Here is a 22,218-nt window from a genome sequence, read left to right as displayed (position 1 = left end):
TAGTCTATTCTGAAACGTGTTTAAAAGCCTGCCCACTTGACGATAGCCAAACATGTTAGCCCCCCAATATTAGTGTCAAGCAAAGGTACACGTCTTTCATAAAGCGTATTAGAGAGTATAGGTTGTGATCTTATTAAACTTGTGTTGCTTTCTTAAAGTAAAGAAAAAACCAAGACTTGTTTTTGTGGGGGAAATAGGCTTATAACGACATACGGTATGAAGGTCATGATCTCACACTCACAGTTTGAATGTTAGGTGTGGACTGCTTTTTTGTATGAAAGAGGAAGAGGTGTACACCTATGGTTGACACACATGGACCTGAAAGCACCTGATTGAACACCGATACAATGCAGGCGTCTGCCTCATTGTGCGCCTGGGGAGGAATCGGAGTATGTGAACTGAAGGTACAATGGAATGGATGGGAGCGACATGGATCTCATGGTGCGCAACTACAACTGTCATCTTCATGCTACAAATCCAAGGTGGGCTGCGATCTATGCGTTTACACTTTTAAGGCTAATGTGAATGACTTAAGTGGAGTCAAACTGCTCATTAAAAACACATGATCACTCAACTAACACTGGTTATTCGAACTTACAGGCCTGCTCAGTGTCAAAACAGCTGTCGCCGGTGTGGAAGGTCAGAGTTTTGAATTCAGATGTGAATATCCACACAACAGACAGAGCAACGCAAAGTACTTCTCACAAGTTGATGAAGATGCGTCCTCCAAAACCCTAATACGGAGCGGCACACCCAACCAGTGGGTGAGTGGCGGACGGTTCTCTCTGTACGACAACACCACCGCAGCCTTCTTCATTGTCAGGGTGGACAGGCTCCTCTCAAATGACAGTGGGACGTTCTGGTGTGGGGTGGACATCAGCTCCCAGCCTGATTATATCAGTGTCATACAGCTGAATGTTTCCAGAGGTACAGTATGTCATGTCAACATGTTAACTGCTTATACGGTAGCCTATATGGTCTTCTGTGATACACATTTCCTCCATAGACATATAACACAATCAGGTTTTTGGTTTGTAGTTTACAGCTACAGATATCTACGCAGCTTACAACACAAACGCTGTATCATATCTGTCCATCTGGGGATGACAGTCTAAATGTGTCAGACAGCTCATACTCCAGATGAGAAATTAAGTGTCATACATGTTCCTCTTTTCTAGACTTTCTCTTTCTATATAAAACAGATTACGGTAGTACAGATAGTAAGATATGTACTTTCTGTGTTTTATATCTTAATTTTTCCACTTTCTAGTACCCGTGTCACCATCACCCATCTTTCCAGGAGACCCTACAGTGGACAGTAAGTAATATATATATATATTAGGGCTGTCAAAATTATCGCGTTAACGCAGGGTGATTAATTTCTGGAATTAACGCGTTATTTTTTTTATCGCGATTAACGCATGTGCAGAATGATCCACCCCATGCATCCCACCGGCTCTGTACTACAGTCGCTCTAAGTTGTGGCTGACCCAGGATCAGTAGCTGCGCACAGCCAAACATAACAGCACGCTAGCCCATGCCATGTTTTAAATTGCTAACGGTCACGTCTGTGTCGAGGGCATAGATAGTATATAAAATCAACTGCCGCGGGTGACAGTTGATGTCGGGAGCAACAGGAGGAGAAACATTGTCCGCTCTGTTCAGAGCCCGCGAGAACACAAACGTCTGCAGTTTTCAGAGGTGTGTGTGTGAGTAGACATCAACATAACGTCGGCTTCCTGGCACAAATGAACAGTCCCCTAGGACGTGGTCGTGCGTACACACAAACACGCACACACGCACACACACACACACACACACACACACACACACACACACACACACACACACACACACACACACACACACACACACACGCGTACTGTAATAAAGTTGTATTCAAGAATGCACAACCTATAGATTCACAAAATAAATGCCATTATATAGCCTATATTTGCCCAAAGACATAGTAAAGAGACAGAACAATTGATTAATCTGATAAAAAATTGTAATCGTTTGACAGCCCTAATATATATATATATATATATATATATATATATATATATATATATATATATATATACTGTATATATATATATATATATATATATATATATATATATATATATATATATATATATATATATACTGTATATATATATATATATATATATATATACAGTATATATATATATATATATATATATATATATATATATATATATATATATATATATATATATACAGTATATATATATATATATATATATATATACTGTATATATATATATATATACAGTATATATATATATATATATATATATAGTAGGGCTGTCAAACGATTACAATTTTTAATCAGATTAATCACAGGATTCTGTGGATTAATCACAATTAATCACGATTAATTTTACCATTTGAAAATGCCTGAAAAAACGAATTTTCTCTGTATATTGTTGTAGGAACGGAAAGATAAAGGACAGAAGGTGGATATATACATTTAAAATGACTATTTTTATTAATTGAAAATCCAAATGATGGTTTTAATACTGAAAATAAATTTAAATCAAACTAAAATATATACCTACCACACCATAATTCAATTGGTCTGTCTCTTTACTATGTCTTTGGGCAATATAGGCTATATAATGGCATTTATTTTGTGAATCTATAGGTTGTGCATTCTTGAATACAACTTGAATACAGTCCGCGGTGTGTGTGTGTGTGTGTGTGTACGCGCGAACACGTCCTAGGGGACTGTTCATGTGTGCCAGGAAGCCGACGTTATGTTGATGTCTACTCACACACACCTCTGAAAACTGCAGACGTTTGTGTCCTCGCGGACTCTGAACAGAGCGGACAATGTTTCTCCACCTGTTGCTCCCGACATCAACTGTCACCCGTGGCAGTTGATTTTATACTATCTATGCCCCCGACACAGACGTGACCGTTAGCAGTTTAAAACACGGCAAGGGCTAACGTGCTGCTATGTTTGGCTGCGCGCAGCTACTGATCCTGGGTCAGCCACAACGTTAAAGTGACTGTAGTACAGAGCCGGTGGGATGCACGGGGCGGATCATTCTGTACATGCGTTAATTGCGATAAAAAAATTAACGCGTTAATTCCAGAAGTTAATCACCCTGCATTAACGCGATAATTTTGACTGCACTAATATATATATATATATATATATATATATATATATATATACAGTATATATATATATGTGTGTGTGTGTGTGCATACTCATGGTGTTCATCATTGAATGTGCTCGTGAGATGTGATCATCTGTCAGATGAACCTGAGTTTGTCGTTCTACCCTGCAGGGCTCCACCTGCCGCTGTACCTGACTGCAGGGATGTGTGTGGCAGCGATGCTGTGTGTGTGTCTGTTCACACTTTGTCTTCTGCTGGCTGTTAAACACAGAGGATCAGGCCCACGCCCAAACAGAGAGGTTTGTCCATGCTAGCAGCATGGCTCTGTGGTCACTCTACCACTTTGCTCCAGACAGAAATAGTTCAGCAACTATTGGATGGATAGGCATGACTTTTGGTACAGACATGCCTGTTACCCTCAGGATTCATAATAGTACATTTGTGATATTCTAACGTAACCTAACCTATATCTAGTGCCGCCACCAAAATGTTTCCAATTTTTTGATTTATGACTAAACACTATGCACATACACTCACCGGCCACTTTATTAGGTACAGCGGTTCATTTTCTTGTTAACACATATAACTAATCAGCCAATCACATGTCAGCAACTCAATGCATTTAGGCATGTAGACCTGGGGCCGGTTTCCCAAAGCCTTCGTAGAGCCTTCTTAACGCTACGTCATTCGTAACCCCTACGTAGAGTTCCTACTTAACATTTCACCTGTTTCCCGAAACGTTCTTTGCTACGAATCTCTTTCGTACGTCCTACGTTGGTAAGGTTGGTCTGGAGCGCCCGCAGAGCCTTCTTAGCTCTACCGTAGGGATGTTTCATTTGTGTCATTTAACTAATAAATCTGACTGTATTTCATATCAAACGGACACAGCGATGACTGTATTAAATAACAAACTGTTAAAAACGATAACTGTATATAGCGTACATTTCACATTTAAAGTAAGCTATATATTTTAGCAGAATACCATTCACTCTGATTCACAAAGTGTTCAAACTATAAGTAGCCTACATAGTCATCTAACTGACTTGACAATCAGCATTAACTGATTGGATGCGATGTCCGTCAATATGAAAATAGGCTACTTTATACGTGATACACTACAGCCTACAGTCGGATCGTTTTTATCAGTTTGATATTTAATACAGTCATCGCTGTGTCCCTTTGATATGAAATACAGTCAGATTTATAAGTTTAATGACAAGTGAAGTCCCTGCGATCGCTGTGGCATCGCCAGAGATAGGCTTGGCTACTACAGACCCCCACATTTCCTTCCGTAAGCACCATGCGTAAAACGGACACGAGTGACATCCCTGTTGCGCATGGAACTGCCACAAGTCATTCATGATTTCTATATTTTTCTATAGCCTAGGCTACCTTTTTTAAATCAGTAGGCCTATAGGCTATGGTAATACGTTCGACCAAGGTTAACACTAGAACCATCGCACTGTGTTCCACACACTGCGGAGCTGTCAGCTGAGCCGGCTCAGCTGACAGCTCCGCAGTGTGCGTCGGATTCTCCGCCTCAAAACATGTAAACGTGTGAAAAAATTAATGAATAATCAATTAAAGCTTACCTTAAAATAAGTGTGCCATGTTACTGTTTATTGTATTTAGGATTTTAGCTCATTTGGACGCTGTTTGGGCCGTCTGTTTTTATTGATATAGGCCATTGGCGATATTCTACTTTCAGTTTCCTTACTGACCCACCACGAAACGTGAGGAAGGATTTCTAGTAATCTTTTATTCGCAAAGACTTGTCATGCAGCTTCGCATGAAATAAGCAGGAAATGGAAAATCGAACTCTGAGCAATCGATTTCAGCAGTGTACCAGTGTTAATTTTGGCAGCAAATTCTGATTTAGTCTTAGTCTTAGTCTTTTGAATATCACACCATTTAGTCTTAGTCCTATTCTAGTCATCTAAAATCTTTTAGTCTTAGTCTACTAAATATAAGCAGATTTTAGTTTGACTAAATATACAGCGGACTTCGTCGATTAAGTGTTTTTCTTCATTGAATGGTATTAAGGTTTGAATATGCAATACAGACACAGATTTAATGGTTGTAATACAAAACATGTATGCTATTTCATTAGTAATAATCTCACATAAAATCAGTGTACCTGACTGGATAGGGGGGAGGAGGGGCTTTAAGAGCCTGTGCCCGGGGGTCCATTATCTCATGATCTGTCTATGAACCAACTGGATTCCACAATCTTTTTTCTTTTTGCGGGGAGCATGCACAAGCATTATTTATTAAAAAAATAAAAATAAAGAAAATATTTTAAAAAAGTGGGGGGCCCCACACTAGGTCTTGAAACGGGCCCCGAGATCGTTAAGGCCGCCCCTGGGCAGCAGCAGCAGGACGCAGTTGAGGTGCTGATAAATTTGAGCAACTGCGCCTTCCTTTAAGCAACACTGCTGCCGCTGTGTGTGTTCGGACTTCTTTTGCATCAAAGCCTTTTAGATAATACAATTAGAGGTTTTAATTGAACGCTGTCCATGCGTCGGAGTTGATTGTAACTTAAAAACAGAAACTAACGGACGGAGGCGGCAGTTTCACATGGCTCTGTGTATTCAAACTCGAGACAGAGCTTGATTGGATCTCTTCTCCATTCGTCCCGCCCTAACAGTTTCGTCTAGTTCCTATTCGTAGACTATAGTGTCAGTTAAATTAGTCTCAGTCTTCGTCATCACATCTGCCTTTTTATTTAGTTTTTATTTAGTTTACGTCCGTGAAAAAGGTTCGTAGACGAATATTTTTCGTCATAGTCTTAGTCTACGAAATTAACACTGCAGTGTACGTACGACGTATGGAGTGTTTCTCCTAAGAGACCGTTCGGGAACCACGACTACAGAGATAAACAACTTTGGTAAGTCATAACGTAGGAGTCTTCGTAGCTCGCTAAGAGATGACGTTATCGGGAAACTGGCCCCTGGACGGGACAACTTATTGAGGTTGAAACCGAGCAACAGAATGGGGAAGAAAGGGGTTTTAAGTGACTTTGAACATGGCAATGTTGAGGGTGCCAGGAGGGCTGGTATGAGTATTTCAGAAACTGTTGATCTACTGGGATTTTCACTCCAAACCATCTCTAGGGTTTACAGAGAATGGCCCGAAAAAGAAAAAATATCCAGTGAGCTGCATTTGTGTGGACGTGAAAGGCCTTGTTGCAGTCAGAGGTCAGTGAAGGATGGGCATTCTAGTTCGAGATGATAGAAAGGCAACAGTAACTCAAATAACCACTCGTTACAACCAGGGTATGCAGAATACCATCTCTGAACGCAAAACAAGACCAACCTTGAAGCAGATGGGCTACAGCAACAGAAGACCCCACCGGGTGCCATTCCTGTCAGCTAAGAACAGGAAAATGAGGCTACAATTCTTCTGGACAATAGAAGATTGAAAAATCATGCCTGGTCTGATGAGTCTCGATTTAAGTTGCGACATTCAGATGGCAGGTTCAGAATTTGGCGTAAACAACATGAAAGTATGAATCCATCCTGCCGTGCACCATCAACCATGCCATGTTCAAAGTCACCTAAACTCCCTTTCTTCCCCATTCTGATGCTCAGTTTGACTTCAGTACATTGTCTTGACCACGTCTAAATGTATAAATGCATTAAATTGCTGCCATGTGATTGGCTGATTAGCTTTTTGTTTTTATAAGCCATTGAACAGGTGTACCTAATAAAGTGGCCGGTGAGTGTATATACTATGTCATTCATAGGCCATGTCAAGCTGGATGTATTGTCAATGCAAGATTTAAAAGTCAATGGTAAATACCATCTCCACAGCGCTGGACATATTTGTTTACATATGATCGGGATGTATAGTGCTTTATATTCCCATTGTTAAACACATTAGTTATAAGGAACTGGAGTTACATCCAGATGACTTTATTCCACTGTTCTTATTGAAGAACAGAAAACTACAGCCTAGCAGCGATTGCTACTGTGGCTTTTCAGTGAACTCCGTTTGTCATATGTTTGTTACTGAAAGGAACGCTACTGAATGTCTTTCTTTAACCTTCTTTAAGCTGCCGTCACCTTCTTAAAACTCCACTTGCATCAGAAACATGTAGGTTAATGAAGTCCATGTGTGGTATGTCTGTCGCATTGTAGGCTGGCTGTTGGAATGTCTCAACATGTAGCTGCCGTTGCATGTATAAATCCAGCTTTAGCATGCTAACACACTATGTTTGTATGGTAAACATCATAAAGATTATACCTTAACATTGTCATTGTGAGCATGCTAGCAAACCATGATACATTTGAGTATAATTTGTGGTCTCTCATGCAGGAATCAGTTCACTGTCATGAGGTTTCTGTTCATCCCACAGATGTCATCTGACTACGAGACAATGATGCCTGGTGTAAGAACCCAACCTGGAATCTGCTGCAGCTGTTCTGCTCCAGACCGCGCTGGCCTTACAGCTCTACCACCACCACCTGACCTGTGCTCCCACCTCACCTCAAAGCCCCGGGAGTCCACTGTCACTCTGGGCCTGGGTGAATACGTTGATGTGGATGTACCAGGGCACATCGGCCAGTACCAACGTCTGGATCTCAGCCGACTTGAGGAGCATGTCTATCACAGCCTGAATGGAAACAGTGGCTCTAAAGATGGACCAATGGGAGTCAAAGGGCAGATTAATGGTTGATACTGTTGAAGGATGTTATTTGCCATGTTCCCACATCTTAAAGAATACCTTGTTGAGTAATGTGCTTTTATTATTGAAAGTGATGATGGACCAGACACCAACAATCACTAATAAGTAATACATTAATTCATGTGTTTGTCTTTACTGTGAATGAATGAATCAGGTGAGGAGATGTTGGCCAATTCAAAACAGGATCTTTCATAAGTCAAATTTTGTTAACAGTGTTCATCTGCGCTAATAAACCAAATGCTAATGTCTGACTGTGTCCTTTGTCTTAATTATTTTAATTGATCGTTATCATTCACATTGAGAGAGGCACGAGATGGGAGGATTTTTTTTTAGTTATCCTCTGCCTCTGACAGTTTTAAATCAACCTGCGATTCATTTAATCTTACTCAATTAGTCGATAGCCCAACTCGTCCAAATATTAAATGTCCAGAGAAATCTTCCCTTATTGATTTATTTTTAACAAACACTCCTCATAAATATTCAGATGTAGGCATTTTTGCTAATGATATGAGTGACCATTGTGCTATAGCCGTAGTGAGGCAAGCCAAGGTCCCAAAATCAAGGTCTCGAATTATTTTTAAACGAGATTTAAAACATTTTTGTGAGCAAGCTTTTCACCATGATCTGTGGGACTTTGATTGGTCCAGGATCTCTCTTTTTAATGATGTAGAACTGGCATGGAAATACTTTTATGATGCTTTCAGCAATATTATTAATAAACATGCCCCTTTCCGCAAATTTCGAGTTAAAGGTCGAGACAATCCTTGGTTTTCCTCTCAGCTGTCTAGTCTACAACAAGAAAGGGATATTGCCTGGGCTAAGGCCAGAAAATCCAACTCTCATGCTGACTGGCTGATTTTCAGACAGCTGCGAAACCGCTTTACCTCTCTTGTCAAACAGGTTAAAGCTGAATACTACCTCTTAAAAACCACTAGCGACTTAAATGATCCTAAAAAATTCTGGAAAACCATCAAATCTTCTTTTGGAAATGTGGCCACAAACGACCTACCAACATGTATTGTAAAGGATTCATGTAGGCTGACTGATAAATTAGAAATTCTTAATTGCTTCAATGAACATTTTGTCTCCTCCGGTTCTCAATTTGAGTCTTTACATCCGGACTCTAATAATATGCAGAATACTTCTCCATCTCCACTCTCAAATAACGATTGTGTTCAATCTTTTAATATTGTTCCACTGGACGTAATTGAGGTCTATAGAGCCCTAAAACATTTGGACCCTGCTAAATCTGCAGGTCCTGACAAGCTTGAGCCATTATTTTTGAAGTTGGCTGTAGATTTCATAGCAGAACCTCTTACCCATATTTTTAATTTGACATTTTCTAATAATGAGATTCCTAACATTTGGAAATCTGCCTATGTCCTGCCTTTGTTGAAAGGAGGTGATCCTACAGTTTTAAACAATTACAGGCCTATTTCTAAACTATGTGTTTTAGCCAAAGTCCTTGAAAAGTGTGTCAGTGACCAACTGAAAGACTTTTTAGACGTGAATAATATTTTATCCCAACACCAGTCAGGTTTTAGAAAACGACACAGCACAATTACTGCAACATTAAAAGTTGTTAATGATATAATTGAATCACTGGATTGTAAAAAGTATTGTGCTGCTGTTTTTATTGATCTTTCCAAGGCATTTGATACTGTAGACCATGTCACCTTGGTAGACAGGCTACTCAAAATTGGTTTATCTAGGCAGGCTGTAGACTGGTTTTCTAATTATTTGTCAGTAAGAACGCAATGTGTCCAGTTTGCTGGGTCCTCGTCCTCCTCTCTCCCTGTATCAAAGGGCGTGCCCCAAGGCTCCATATTAGGGCCATTGTTGTTTTCTATTTATGTAAACAATCTTTGTGACTCAATAACCAATGCTGCCTGTCATTTTTATGCAGATGACACTATTATTTATTGTTCATCCCCATCAGTGGCAGACACTTTTCATTTCCTGCAGTCTGCTTTGGACGTTCTGCAGTCACAGCTGACAAAATTGAAATTGGTTTTAAATACAGATAAAACTAAATTAATGCTTTTTTCAAATGGAAAAGCTTTACCAAAAGTTTTGCCAAAGCTTTTAACTAGTCATGGGACCGAAATTGAAAGGGTCAATTCGTACAAATACCTAGGTTTCATTATTGATGAAAAATTGTCTTTTAAACTTCATATTGACAAACTGGTCTCCAAATTAAAAATTAAATTAGGTTTCTTTTTTAGAAATAAATCATGCTTCTCATGGCAGGCCAGGAAACGTCTGTTCACTGCGACCTTTTTACCGTTGTTAGATTACGGTGACCTGCTGTTCATAAACGCCCCTGACCAGTACCTCAAGAAATTGGATACCGTCTACCACTGTGCTCTGCGATTTTTAACTGGCTGTGGAAATCGTGTCCACCATTGTACCCTGTATGCCACTGCAAAATGTCCATCGCTATCTGTACGCAGACTCTCACATTGGTTGTTTTTTGTTTACAAGTGTCTTATTGGGCTGGTCCCTTCATATCTATGTGTTTACATGTCCACAAACAAATGTAGCTATGGTTTGCGTTCTAGGGATGTGTTACAGATGTTGGTACCCAGAGCTAGAACTGAGTTAGGGAAAAAGGCCTTTAAATATGCTGCGCCTTCTGCCTGGAACACTGTGCAAAAGCAGCTGAAGCTGCCGGAGCTGGTCACCTTGGGAGAATTCAAAGGAATCCTGAAGGACAGAGAAGATAGTTCTCTTGGTCAATGCAATTGTTTGTAAAGCTATTTTCTGATAACGGCCAGGTTTATTCATTCATCTGTCACCAGTTTATTTATTTAATTTTTAACTGTATTCATTTCAATCTTCATATAGTCTTGTCCCTGATCTTGTATTGTACTTTACCTGACGTTGAATGTGGTGTATGAGAATTGTGGTTGATTGTCTTATTTTATAATGGTGCTGCCTTCTTGGCCAGGTCATTCTTGAAAAAGAGATTTTAATCTCAATGAATTTTACCTGGTTAAATAAAGGATATTGATTTAGCTTGTCACGAGCACTTTTTACGTGAAGAATTTGGACAGAGGAAACTGGCTAAATACAGGAAGTGCAACAACAAAGAGGAACGTACAAGAGATGCATGTGAGTTGTCTTTCATTTGGAGAGAATGACAAAGATGAGAGATCAGGGTGAGATAAGAAGGGACAACGGAAAGGGACAAAGGCACGTAACAAGTAACATGGAAATGATTTTGCTAATTCTGGTCTTTCTTCTGGGAGGTAAAGTCTTTCATTATTTTTCAGAGTCATTATTTGTATCTCTTCCTCTATCTTGATGTGTTATGTCTTTGTAGTTGTGAGTTTTTCTCAGGTGGATAAGAGGAATCTGCAGCTCCCTCTGAACCACAGTGATTCCTACTGTCTTGCTGTGGTTTTTGAGCGTATGCAGTACACTTTGTTGACTTTTTAACCTTCCTCCTGTGTTAACTTTCTGCTACCATGGTGTTAGCAGGTCGGTTTAGACCCGTGTCTGAAATCAGCTGTAAAAAACACTAAAAACAATTATCTATCATCCTTTTTGTTTCTCATCTCTTGGTTACATTGTTAGGCTTCCTTATCCATGAAAATATTGTTTTTAATATTTTTGGTGTAGGCGGCTGGGCCTTTTTTTTGTCAGTATGCGCCTCAATTTCAGTTTAGAAAATGGTCAAATTAACCTTAAGAGAATCATATATATAAATATTTGGTTGTTGTTGTTGCTGATTATTACTGAGGGGTATGAGAACACATTTCTTAACAAAATTAGTTTATTTATTTTTTCATATTAATATTATTGACCTTTTTAACATCTATGGTGTTACCGGTCAATTACGACCCATAAATATTTATTTCAGAAAAGAGCAAACAATTTTTTATTTCAGCATTATACAAACACACAATGAAAACCAGAACAAGTCACAAAACAAAATATAGATTTGTAAGGTCAAATAAACAACAACCAATCAACAAATCAAACCAATCGAAATCAATTACTAGCTCCAAAACTAGTAAAAAGAAACATGTGTATGTGTGTGTGTACAGATGTGTGACAAAAAGCAACACTTTTAGTGTTCTTTGCAGAGATATTTATTGCAGGTAAAGCACAATTTGTTTATCTTTCTGTCCTTAGTGCTTCGGCAGACCTGACACCTCTTATTTTTAGAATCAGGTGGCCATTTTCACCAAAAACATGATCCAGAACTTGGCTCACTGTATATCTCCTCATTCTGCAAGTCACCAACTCTATACTGAATTGACCTCACATGTCTGGATATTTCCGTCTGTTTGTTTCGCTTTTATGCAGGTATAAGGGCAAAAAAAGTAAAAATGAGAACCCCCCAGAGCTCACATGATTGGGAGAGGAGCTGACTGTCATTGTGTTGGCTGACAGTGCACTTATGATTTCAGTTTAGTTATTGTTTTTTACATCTTATTCTATAACCGGGTCGAAAACGACCCTAACACCACCAGTGTTATAATTTCCACCAGAGCATTTTATAATTAAGTGATTTAAAAAAAAAAAAAAATTTATTTTGTTGAATTAGAGGTTCCTGACAAAGTCAAGAAATTTGGATGCAATAAACAAAATGTAAGTGGTTCTTTTATGCATTTTAAAACCAAAACGGGTCGGTGGCGACCCTAACACGAGAGGAAGGTTAAATAGCTAAAATACATTATTAGGTGTTGAAGGTACTGTTGAGAGCTACAGCAGTATAAGGGAGTACACTTTAAGAACAATTCTATCCCAGCCATGATTGATTTGGATAAAAACAAAGTTAAATAAAAACACTGCAGAAAAATTATTATCACATTTGCTAGTTTTTTTCTTCTTCCTAGTGAAATAGTGTATAATTGAACCTGTTTGAGACACTGGATATGATCCAAATGAACACTCAAAACGGAATAAACGGCCTGCAGCTCAAGAGAGTAGGCAGAAGTTGTTCAAGGGGTAACAACACCAAAGTAAGAATCCTTAACGGTTTGGGAACTTTTGTTTGAAAAAATAGGATAAGTCTATCAGGTCAAGGTCAAGGTCACTTTTATTTATATAGCACCTTATAAGAACCTAAATTCACCAAAGTGCTTTACATAAAATACATAAATTAAAATACAACAGCACACATTAAAAAACACTTACAGCAATGACATAAAACAATTCATTAAAACGTAAAAGCCTGTGAAAAAAGGTGAGTTTTAAGAGTGGACTTGAAGGTTTCCAGAGACTCAGATGAGCGAATATGGTGTGGTAAGCTGTTCCAAAGTTTCAAAATGCACGATCGCCTTTAGTTTTAAGCCTGCTGTTTGGCACATCCAGAGATAAGCTGTTTGCAGACTTCAGAGCTCTGCTTGGTCTATGGACCTGTATGAGTTCCGCCAAGTACACGGGGGCCATACCATTTAAAGGTAGGTATGAAATATACAATATGAAATGAGTCATGCATTTTGAGAAAAACAATGAAGACCTGACCCTTGTTGCTCTGTGTGTGTTTTGTACAGGGTTATGGGGAACTGAAGCTCTTTCGCAAACAGGAGTGTTGGGAGATAAGATAAGAATTAAATGCTCACATTCCAACGCAGCTTCCAACATCAAATATTTCTGCAAGGGAAAGTGTAAAAGTAATGAAGACATCCTAATAAGTAGCCAAAACAAGAAGGTAGTATCCAATAAGAAATACAACATTGAAGACAAGGGAAACACATTCTACGTGACCATCTTTGATCTGACGAAGGAGGACTCAGGAACTTACCAGTGCGGAATAGACAGACTTGGTATTGACACATACAATGAAGTATTCCTCACAGTCATACCGGGTGAGTTGATTCAGCACTGGATATAAGTAGCTTTAATGTGTCATTCCTCATCGCCTTAAAGATGACAACCTATGTTCCATTTCCCTTTTCACTAAATATGACCAATATTTCACAACACATGTCCGTCTCAAACGGATACCCTCTTTTTCACAGTAAATTGTCATTGTGGGAAAGAAGTGAGACGCTGACACGGCAGACACAATGTGAGCGAGAGACGAGGAACACAGTTAACATAGTTCTTTCTTTTTCTTTTCTTAAAGGAAACAAACCTGACAATGAATCCAATGACTTACCAGCTTCGATTGCAAATGGTACAACATCTTTATCCTCAAGTAAGCAACTGTCTGCTTGTGTGTAGATACAGGTGAAACTCGAAAAAGTTTATTTCAGTAATTCAACCTAAATGGTGAAACAAATATAAAATATAGACTCATTACATGCAAAGTGAGATCTTTCAAGCCTTTATTTGTTATAATTTTGATGATTATGGCTTACAGCTTATGAAAACCCCCAAATTCAAAATCTCAGAAAATTTAAATGTTACATGAAATCAATAAAAAAGGGATTTTAAATACAGAAATGTCGACCCCTCTATAAAGTATAATCATGCATATGTACACAGTACTTGGTTTAGGCCCCTTTAGCATGAATTCTTGCCTCAATTCCAATTAATTTTCCATGATATTCTAATAATATGTGAGTTTCACCTGTATGTACTGTATGTATGTGAGAGCCAAGCTCCTAGGTAATACATAATCACTGAGAGGTGTTCTTGTCTTTTTTCCCCAGGGAAGCTGGTGTACATCGGAGCAGGTCTCGGTGTGGTTGTGCTTGCCCTGGCGATAGTCCTTCTTATATTATTCAGACATCGACACAGAGACATCAATGAAAAATGAACTTAAGTTTAGTTTCTGAGTTTAGTTTCATACCAGAAGATGTTCTGGTATGAAACTAAACTCAGAAACTAAACTTAAGTTCATTTTTCAGAAAGTCATGGCAGTTTAAAACATCCATGGTAGGGATAAAAAAACACCCATATTCTCCATAACAACTATCACAAACAACCTAGCATCACCCAGGACTGAACACCTTCACAAGGACCCAGCAACCCTCTGATGATGTTAGCAACTTTCTACTTTCTGGCAAGTACCCTCAAAGGCCTAGTAGTGACCACCTGGAAACAGACTAGCAAGCACTACAAATAACCAATGTATTTAGAAAGTATTGTATATCAGACTCAAAAATGGTCCCTTGACATTGCTGTGTGCATTAGCCAAATTAAGTAGTTTAGCTTGCTGCAGGGGACAGTTATGGTAATTATTTGGTACTAACCAGCTATTTCAATACATACATGCAGTCACTTAACAACACCCTAGCACAGGAAACTTTGTTAATGTATCATAATTTTACATATAGGAAAGGTCCATGACACAGTCTATGCAACGCCATCCAATCAGAAACGAGATGCACACCACATGACTACACCCTCTTCAACAGCCAATGAGGAGCAAGAGGCAGATGGTAGGAAGAGCAGCAACTGCAGATCATCATACCCACATCACAGAGAAACCAGCAGGGATGAAGGAGACAATATTTACCCCAACGTCGCAGTTTCATCAGAGTCTCAGATCCAACCAGATGGCCTCTTCTACTCTACCGTTAGCTTTAACAAACACACAGACTGCAGCACTGACACACCTCACACTGTGGCGGTCACATACTCCACCATTGAACAGATATCAACAGACTTATCAACAGTCTATTGCAATGTCTGAACTCGATGCTGATCATATAAGCGAAGTATCATCCTCGGCTGTGAGAGTGTGTGCTCTGCTAAACAGGACATACCCACTCTCTCTGACACATTCCTGCTCCAACAGTTCAGGTTGTTGTGAATTTATATTTTTTAATGATGACAGAAAAATAGATTTGATATAATCAACTAACAATCAACAAATTAAACGGTGTGATCTAAATGTTCCTTATTCAGACACACATGCAATGCAGGACAGGGAATATAGACAGGAGACATTCTTCATGTAGAAGAGAAATGCCCTTGAGGGATGGGAGTATTCCCAGCAGAAGGGAGAGTTCTGTATCTGCTAACAAAGGACTACTTGTTCAACTCACTAGCCCAAAGCAGATGGATACAATACATCCAAGGACGCAAGACGCAAGAAAGAAGACAACCAATCATAAGAGACATCTATGTAATAACTGCAGGAGCATCTGTAACTACGCTCACTCACTCTTTCTCTGAATTTGGATGTGATCACATCAACTTGCCTTGTCATTTTATTTAAATAAAACTGAGGCCTAGATACCGAATTTTAAACCTTTCTCCATGGCATTTATTCCTTCATACTTAAGGCTAAAGAACACAATATATTATTTTTTTTAACAATAATCCGGATTTTATTCATTTTTTAAAACAATTGAAATAAAGATTCTAAAAGAAATGATACATCATTCACGTTCCTGAATTTACATCAATAAAATCACATTGGCAAAAACAATATGTTGATTTTCTTTTTCCTTATTGTTTTGTACTTACTGCTCTGTTTGTGGTTGACTAAGTGGAATGTGTTAACAGCCACCACCCACAATAAGTACACGCACTCACACGCCGGATTGGAAACTGAAAAAGTGAAATACATAAAGGAAGAGGCTACAGAGACAAAAGTGTCACACCCACAGCTTTTAGGGTTTCTGACAAACCACAAGACTTCCTGGGTCATTGTGCGAACCAGTAGAGTGTAATGAAAAGCGTGAAAGACTTTGATCGAATTGAGAGTCACTCAAGTGTGTCTGAGAGTTGGTGAAGGGCAGAGAAAATAGAAGACGCTGAGGAAAACTAAAGATGAGAGGGATTTTAACAAAGATCCAGATGAGGAAAATGTTTCTTCTAAGCATCTGGCTTTTCTCAGGTGAGCATCAAATACAAAAAAAGACACATCCTTTACTAAACAGCTAAGAATATTTGCTTTTTGGAGCCATTTTATCTATAATGTAAAATGTTGCTGCAGACATCCAAAGAGTGACAGCCAAAGCAAAATTATTTTTCTGTTGTTATTTTGTCTTTTCTTTTTCTTTTGAAGTGGTCAGATGCGAGCAACCAAGGATAGATCGAGTTGCTCAGGAGGGAGGACTAGTTAAAATTCCCTGCATGATATACTGTATGACTCTGGATATGAAAGATATACTAAGTGGTTCTCCAAGGGTGATTATGGTAAAAGGACGACTCACATTAAAACCTCTGATAAAAAGTCCCAAAAAGGGAAATATGTTTTATGGGATGACACCAAGTCAAGGACCCTGCATGTGACCATCAATAACCTGAACCTGAATGATGGTGGGACATATTGGTGTGAAATAGATACATACTGGTTTGTTCCAAAAACAGAAATCCAGCTCAGAGTCTACAAAGATATGTCAAATACATATATTCTCTTTCTATTTGTTGCCTTTTTTCTTAATTACAGCACTTGCAACTATTGTTCCCCCCTGAACACCTATTGTCTTTCTTTGACAGCCCCTGTACCTCTTGAACCTCCACTGGTCACCTGGTATGCTCCTAGGTCATCCACAGTTCGAGCCTCCACCAGGCGTCAGCAACCTACGGATTATTTTACCGGTGTGTAATACAGTGTGTTCAGGGATGCTCATCTTTTAGAGAGTGATACATATCCTCCAGTTACATCCTCGTATGCTGCTTATGTGAAAACATGTTTGGTGATTGTCTTTTCTCTGCTGGCTCCTTTAATTCAGTGTCACAGAGATCCAGTACTACACGGTTGTCTAAACCACCGGAAGATGTGCATAAAGTAAACACAACAGGTAATAATCGCAATTTGTAAAGATCTAAAGTGCAAGTTGGTAAAAAAAAAAGACAATTTATATTTTCTCGTTTCTGGGGTCATTCAAGTATTAGCCTAGTTTAAAAAGGACAAATCATCCAGGTCAGTTTTGTATAATTTTTTTTGAAGTCTTGTTAATGGTGCCATCTGGTGGTCATTCTTTAAGACAGGCAAGGCACGTTTTATTGTAAAACACTTTTCATTTATATACAACAACAAAAAAAATGCATTAAACAACATCTGAAAAAAAAAAAAAAAATTTGTTTCCATCTGTGTGCAGCAAATTGGATAAATAACCTGTCAGCAGTAATGTCACCTGTTGACTTTTCGGGGGTTTGTATCTTTTATAATAGGTCCATGGTTTGGATCTGGCAGGATTTAGAAATAGAAAATGTGTGCTGAATCATCTAGTTTGTTATTTAAAAACTAAATGTATTATTCATGTGTGTATTTGTTCTGTAACATTCAAGTAGAATTAGCAGATATCTTTGGGGATGGGAAAAAAAAACGATATTGCGACATATGGCCACAGTTTCTCCTTCGAAATATCGATACACTAGTGCCAAATATCGATATTTTATTACAACATGAATGTGTTCTGTAAAACGGATTTCCCCTTTTGCTATTTTGAAATTCACTAATTAAAGGTGCACGATGCAATTTTTGGGACATTATTTTAAGTGCGATTGGCCAGATTGTGATGCACATATTGCACACTAACAAATCTGATTAGCTTTAGATTTCAGTTTGTTGTATTTATTGTGTTTTTTTCTCCAGAGACACTGGAGTTCTTCTTGGCCGTGGCGGCTGCTGTGCTGCTTCTGAGTCTGTTTGTGGTTTTGTACTTGAAACTCAGAAAACACAGACATGAGAAAATAAGAGGCAAGTGAACTCAATTATACATCTGCAACATAATTGTCTAATATATATTTGGACCGGACCCTTTATTTTTGGCCATAACCATTTATTCTGGCTTTGTAAGATTTAACTCTCATTTTGTATTATTCCCAGCACCCTTTGCATGTGCAGCAAGAAGACCCTTGACTAACACAAGCAATATGGTGAGAGTCTATCTCTTTGTTGTGTGCATGATTGTGTTGGAGTCTTAAAGGTGAAGTAAGCGGTTTATTTATATTAATATAAGTGTTAAATCGCTCTTTATTCATACAGTGATCACTTACATAATGTGCGCGTTTCATAAAGCCAATCTCTTAGTCAGCTGCTCTGCATGTAATTAGCAATTAAACTTTATGTAGTATCCCGAAATGTTATCCAATCACAAGAGAGAACGCTACAAACCGACACCCGTCCGCACCCGTCTCACTCATGGTCTCACTGCTGGTGGATGCCAGAGCGACACATGGGTGAATGTTTATGTGCCTACAATGGCGGAGCAGGTAAAAATCCTTCCCAATGTCTGTTGTGATGGTTTTTATCATGTTTTATCACACTTATGGATCTGAGATGATGCTAGATAACTTGCTGCAAGAAGACCGCAGTGAATTAATGTGTTGACGTAGGGACGAGCGAGGGGACTGCTAACTGCAGTAAGACAGGAAGTTAGCTAAAAGAACCATTCCGCTTACAGCACCTTTAAAGTCCTTTATTCAACACAGTGTGTATCCTGTAGCACCTTGACAACATTAACATGGAGAATCCCAACCAGGGTCAACCAAGACAGCTTTACTTCCAGTAAATCACATGACAGTGACATTGCATTTATTATTGTAAAAACACAGATGAAATACATTTACATACGCAATTAAATTGCATTAGCAAATTATACATTTTTAATGCTTGACTTTATCCTTGTCACTACACTTAAACAAACCAATACATGTTAAGTTTGAACATAAGATGCCAGGGGACAGAGAGCGACATGACACAGGGTGAGCAAGACAGATAGACAATATAGTAAGTGAAGTAAAAAACTTTTTTGGAACTTTTAGAAAATAACTAACACTCAAGGTCTGTTGGGTAAGTTTCTTTATTGTGCTGATATTATGCAATATTAACACAGCAATACTTATTGCACTTGTTTAAAAAAATAATTACATGTTATAATTTATTTTACTCTACTAAGGTTAGAAAACATCAGAGGTTTGCTCTTCATCTTACTGTAGCCTTTATTTCCATGGTTGGTGGAGATTTACACATGAAAAACAATCCTGTGTTATTGATAAGAAGTATTTTGCATGATGAAGACGGTAGGCCAATATGCTTATCTTAAAAACACTTCAAGAAAGTGAAGTCTGCAAGGATTTTAGGATAAATAAATAAACACAAACTTTTAAAACTTTTTCTTAGCCTATATTTGTTTGTATTTTTGTCAAATGTGGTTCTCACCTCACTGAGCATATTTGCCCTCTCCCTCGTGACTCCATACATTTGAAAATGAGAAAAAAACTCATTGTAAAGTTTAATGTGACAACATGTACATTTCAAGAGACACTATATCATACAATGCAAGCAACAGCATACTTTGTCTGGTATGACCATTAGCTTATAGGTGGCTAATGTAAGCTAATGCTAGTAAACTTGAGATAGATATCTCTGGAAAATTAACACTATTCAGTCAGTGGTTGGACTTAATGACCATTCACTACTTGTACCACTTTGTTTTATCATTCACCATTAACTTGGAAGTGTCACTTTTCAGTCATAGTGGCCGCTGTTCAGCAAGATACAAAGTAACAAAGTCTTATTTTACACGTGGGCATACTTTTGGTTTTGTGATTGAGGCGTACTCCTCAGAGGGTCCTGCAGCTGGCCTGATATTTCTTCCTCTGTGTTGAAGCAGACTGAAGAATAGAGTAGATGGCTGTCCTCACTGATCTGTCGCTCTCCCGACTCAGTGGTGGGATTGAAGATCCGATTCTGGATTGTGACTGGATGACAAATGGGTGTGAGGATGTCCTGACCTCTGCCAATGCTTACTGCTGCGTACACAACGTCGGGTGAACTGGAGTTGACCGACGGGTCAACTTGTGTGGGGCTGACCGTAAAAGCACTTTTAGGAAATAAAATATTACTTCAAGAAAAATCGAATTTAATTTGTTTTGCATTTGTTTCTTCCTGGTACACACATGGTCATGTGATATAGATGCGTTACCTACTACATAGGTTTTTTTTGTGCTACCTAACACATAGGGTTTTTTTTTGTGTTACCTACTACATATTTTTTTTTGTGCTACCCCTTTTACACAGCCAGTGAAAGCCGGGAATATTCCGGAATTTCGGCCCTCCGCCCTGCTGTATAAATGCGACCGTTGCGGAACGAGGGAAGAAAGGTGCGAGAGATTGTTCCGGGAATTTTACTACCTCGGGGGGTATGTGTATGTCTGATTGGCAGATCTCTGCCCTCACAAAGAGACTCGCTCACAGCCAACCTGTCACACACACACACACACACACACACACACACACACACACACACACACACACACACACACACACACACACACACACACACACACACACACACACACACACACACACACACACACACACACACACACACACACACACACACACACACACACACACACACACACACACACACACACACACACACACACACACACACACACACAGCGGATTGATTTTGTCAGTTTGGTTAACAGTCCCAGTGATGTTGGATTCAGCGCTTAGCGAGATCAATTACTGAGATTACTGCAAGCTCCAGCACTTCTGCTCTCAATTCACCGGCCAGTGTTGTTGTTGTAAAGCAGCTGACCGGCACGGCGCTAAATGTTTATGTCACACCTGACGCTGTTTACAAGCACCTCTTTCATTCTGGAACGCTGTGTAAAAGGGGCTACTGATGCGCCAGCAGGCCGGCGTTGCTTGGTTCTGTGTAAATAACACAGAAGCAAGCAAAGCCGGCATATTGGAGTGATGTTGTTCCGTCAATATGCCGCAATCTCTGTGTAAAAGGGGCTTAACACAGTTTTTTTTTTTTTGGTTACCTATTACATAGGGGGGTTTTTTTTTTTGGTGCAACCTAACACAAGGGGTTTTTCTTTTTTGGGGTTACCGGACACAAAATTGTAGTACCTACTACATAGATATGTGTTACCTACTATATAGTTGTTTTTGTTGTGTTACCTACTGCATAGGTTTTTTTGTGCTACCTAACACATAGGTTTTTTTTTATTGTGTTACCTACTACATAGGTTTTTTTGTGCTACCTAACACATAGGTATTTTTTTGTGTTAAAAAAAACGATGTCTTATATTCGGACCAATACGTTATATGTAGGGGAAGGTGGGGTGATTTGTGCATTTTGGAAGTTGCAAAACCCCTTGTTTCTAGAAAACCGTGGAAGAAATTGGAAATGTGACCACATATTTAAGAAGAGCCATCCATTTGACTCATCCTGTAAAGAAGGGAGACACAAGGAATAAGATATAAGCACATTTAAGCTCAAAAAACTGTGTTTTGCCTTTCAAAGTAAAATTTCCATGATCAAGGTTTTTTGATTATTGTGTCTGAACAATTATAGACACGTTTGAAAACATTTGACACATGTTTTAGTGCTTTGGTATGCTACACTTTGAGTCTATATAGTTAGCACAATGTCAACCCTAAATTGCTGCATCATGCCTATTATCCAAAATTCTGGGGATGGGGTGATTTGTGCGCAAGGGCCTGGGTGAGTTATAAGTAAGTAAGTAAGTAAAATGTATTTATAAAAGCAC

The 22,218-nt window shown here is 38.8% G+C and overlaps 2 protein-coding genes across 2 annotated transcripts; both read left to right on the top strand.

The window, feature by feature from the left end:
* Positions 1-13,213: 13,213 nt before the first annotated feature.
* Positions 13,214-14,557, top strand: LOC307251548 (CMRF35-like molecule 8; the record flags this gene model as incomplete). Its single annotated transcript, XM_080028916.1, has 4 exons — positions 13,214-13,253; positions 13,347-13,661; positions 13,922-13,993; positions 14,451-14,557. 4 exons carry the CDS (start codon positions 13,214-13,216, stop codon positions 14,555-14,557), a joined length of 534 nt encoding a protein of 177 aa, XP_079885042.1.
* A 1,856-nt stretch (positions 14,558-16,413) lies between these two features.
* LOC307252502 (uncharacterized protein) lies at positions 16,414-20,376 on the top strand. The gene is made up of 6 exons (XM_080030176.1): positions 16,414-16,588; positions 17,194-17,295; positions 17,430-17,498; positions 18,296-18,400; positions 18,530-18,579; positions 20,319-20,376. The coding sequence occupies exons 1-6, from the start codon at positions 16,522-16,524 to the stop codon at positions 20,328-20,330; spliced, it is 405 nt and encodes a 134-aa protein (XP_079886302.1). The 5' UTR covers positions 16,414-16,521; the 3' UTR covers positions 20,331-20,376.
* The last annotated feature ends 1,842 nt before the right edge of the window (positions 20,377-22,218 follow it).

Source organism: Ammodytes marinus (assembly GCF_949987685.1).
Source record: "Ammodytes marinus genome assembly, chromosome: 6".
NCBI lineage: Eukaryota > Metazoa > Chordata > Actinopteri > Uranoscopiformes > Ammodytidae > Ammodytes > Ammodytes marinus.
This window is presented reverse-complemented; position numbering and strand designations above follow the sequence as displayed.

Excerpts from the sequence above, each read along its gene's own strand:
- LOC307252502 (XM_080030176.1), top strand. The coding sequence starts at position 16,522 with ATGAGAGGGATTTTAACAAAGATCCAGATGAGGAAAATGTTTCTTCTA. Across the intron at positions 17,499-18,295 it reads GCATAAAGTAAACACAACAG|AGACACTGGAGTTCTTCTTG; the intron begins GTAATAATCGCA and ends TTTTTTCTCCAG. Across the intron at positions 18,401-18,529 it reads CAGACATGAGAAAATAAGAG|CACCCTTTGCATGTGCAGCA; the intron begins GCAAGTGAACTC and ends TATTATTCCCAG.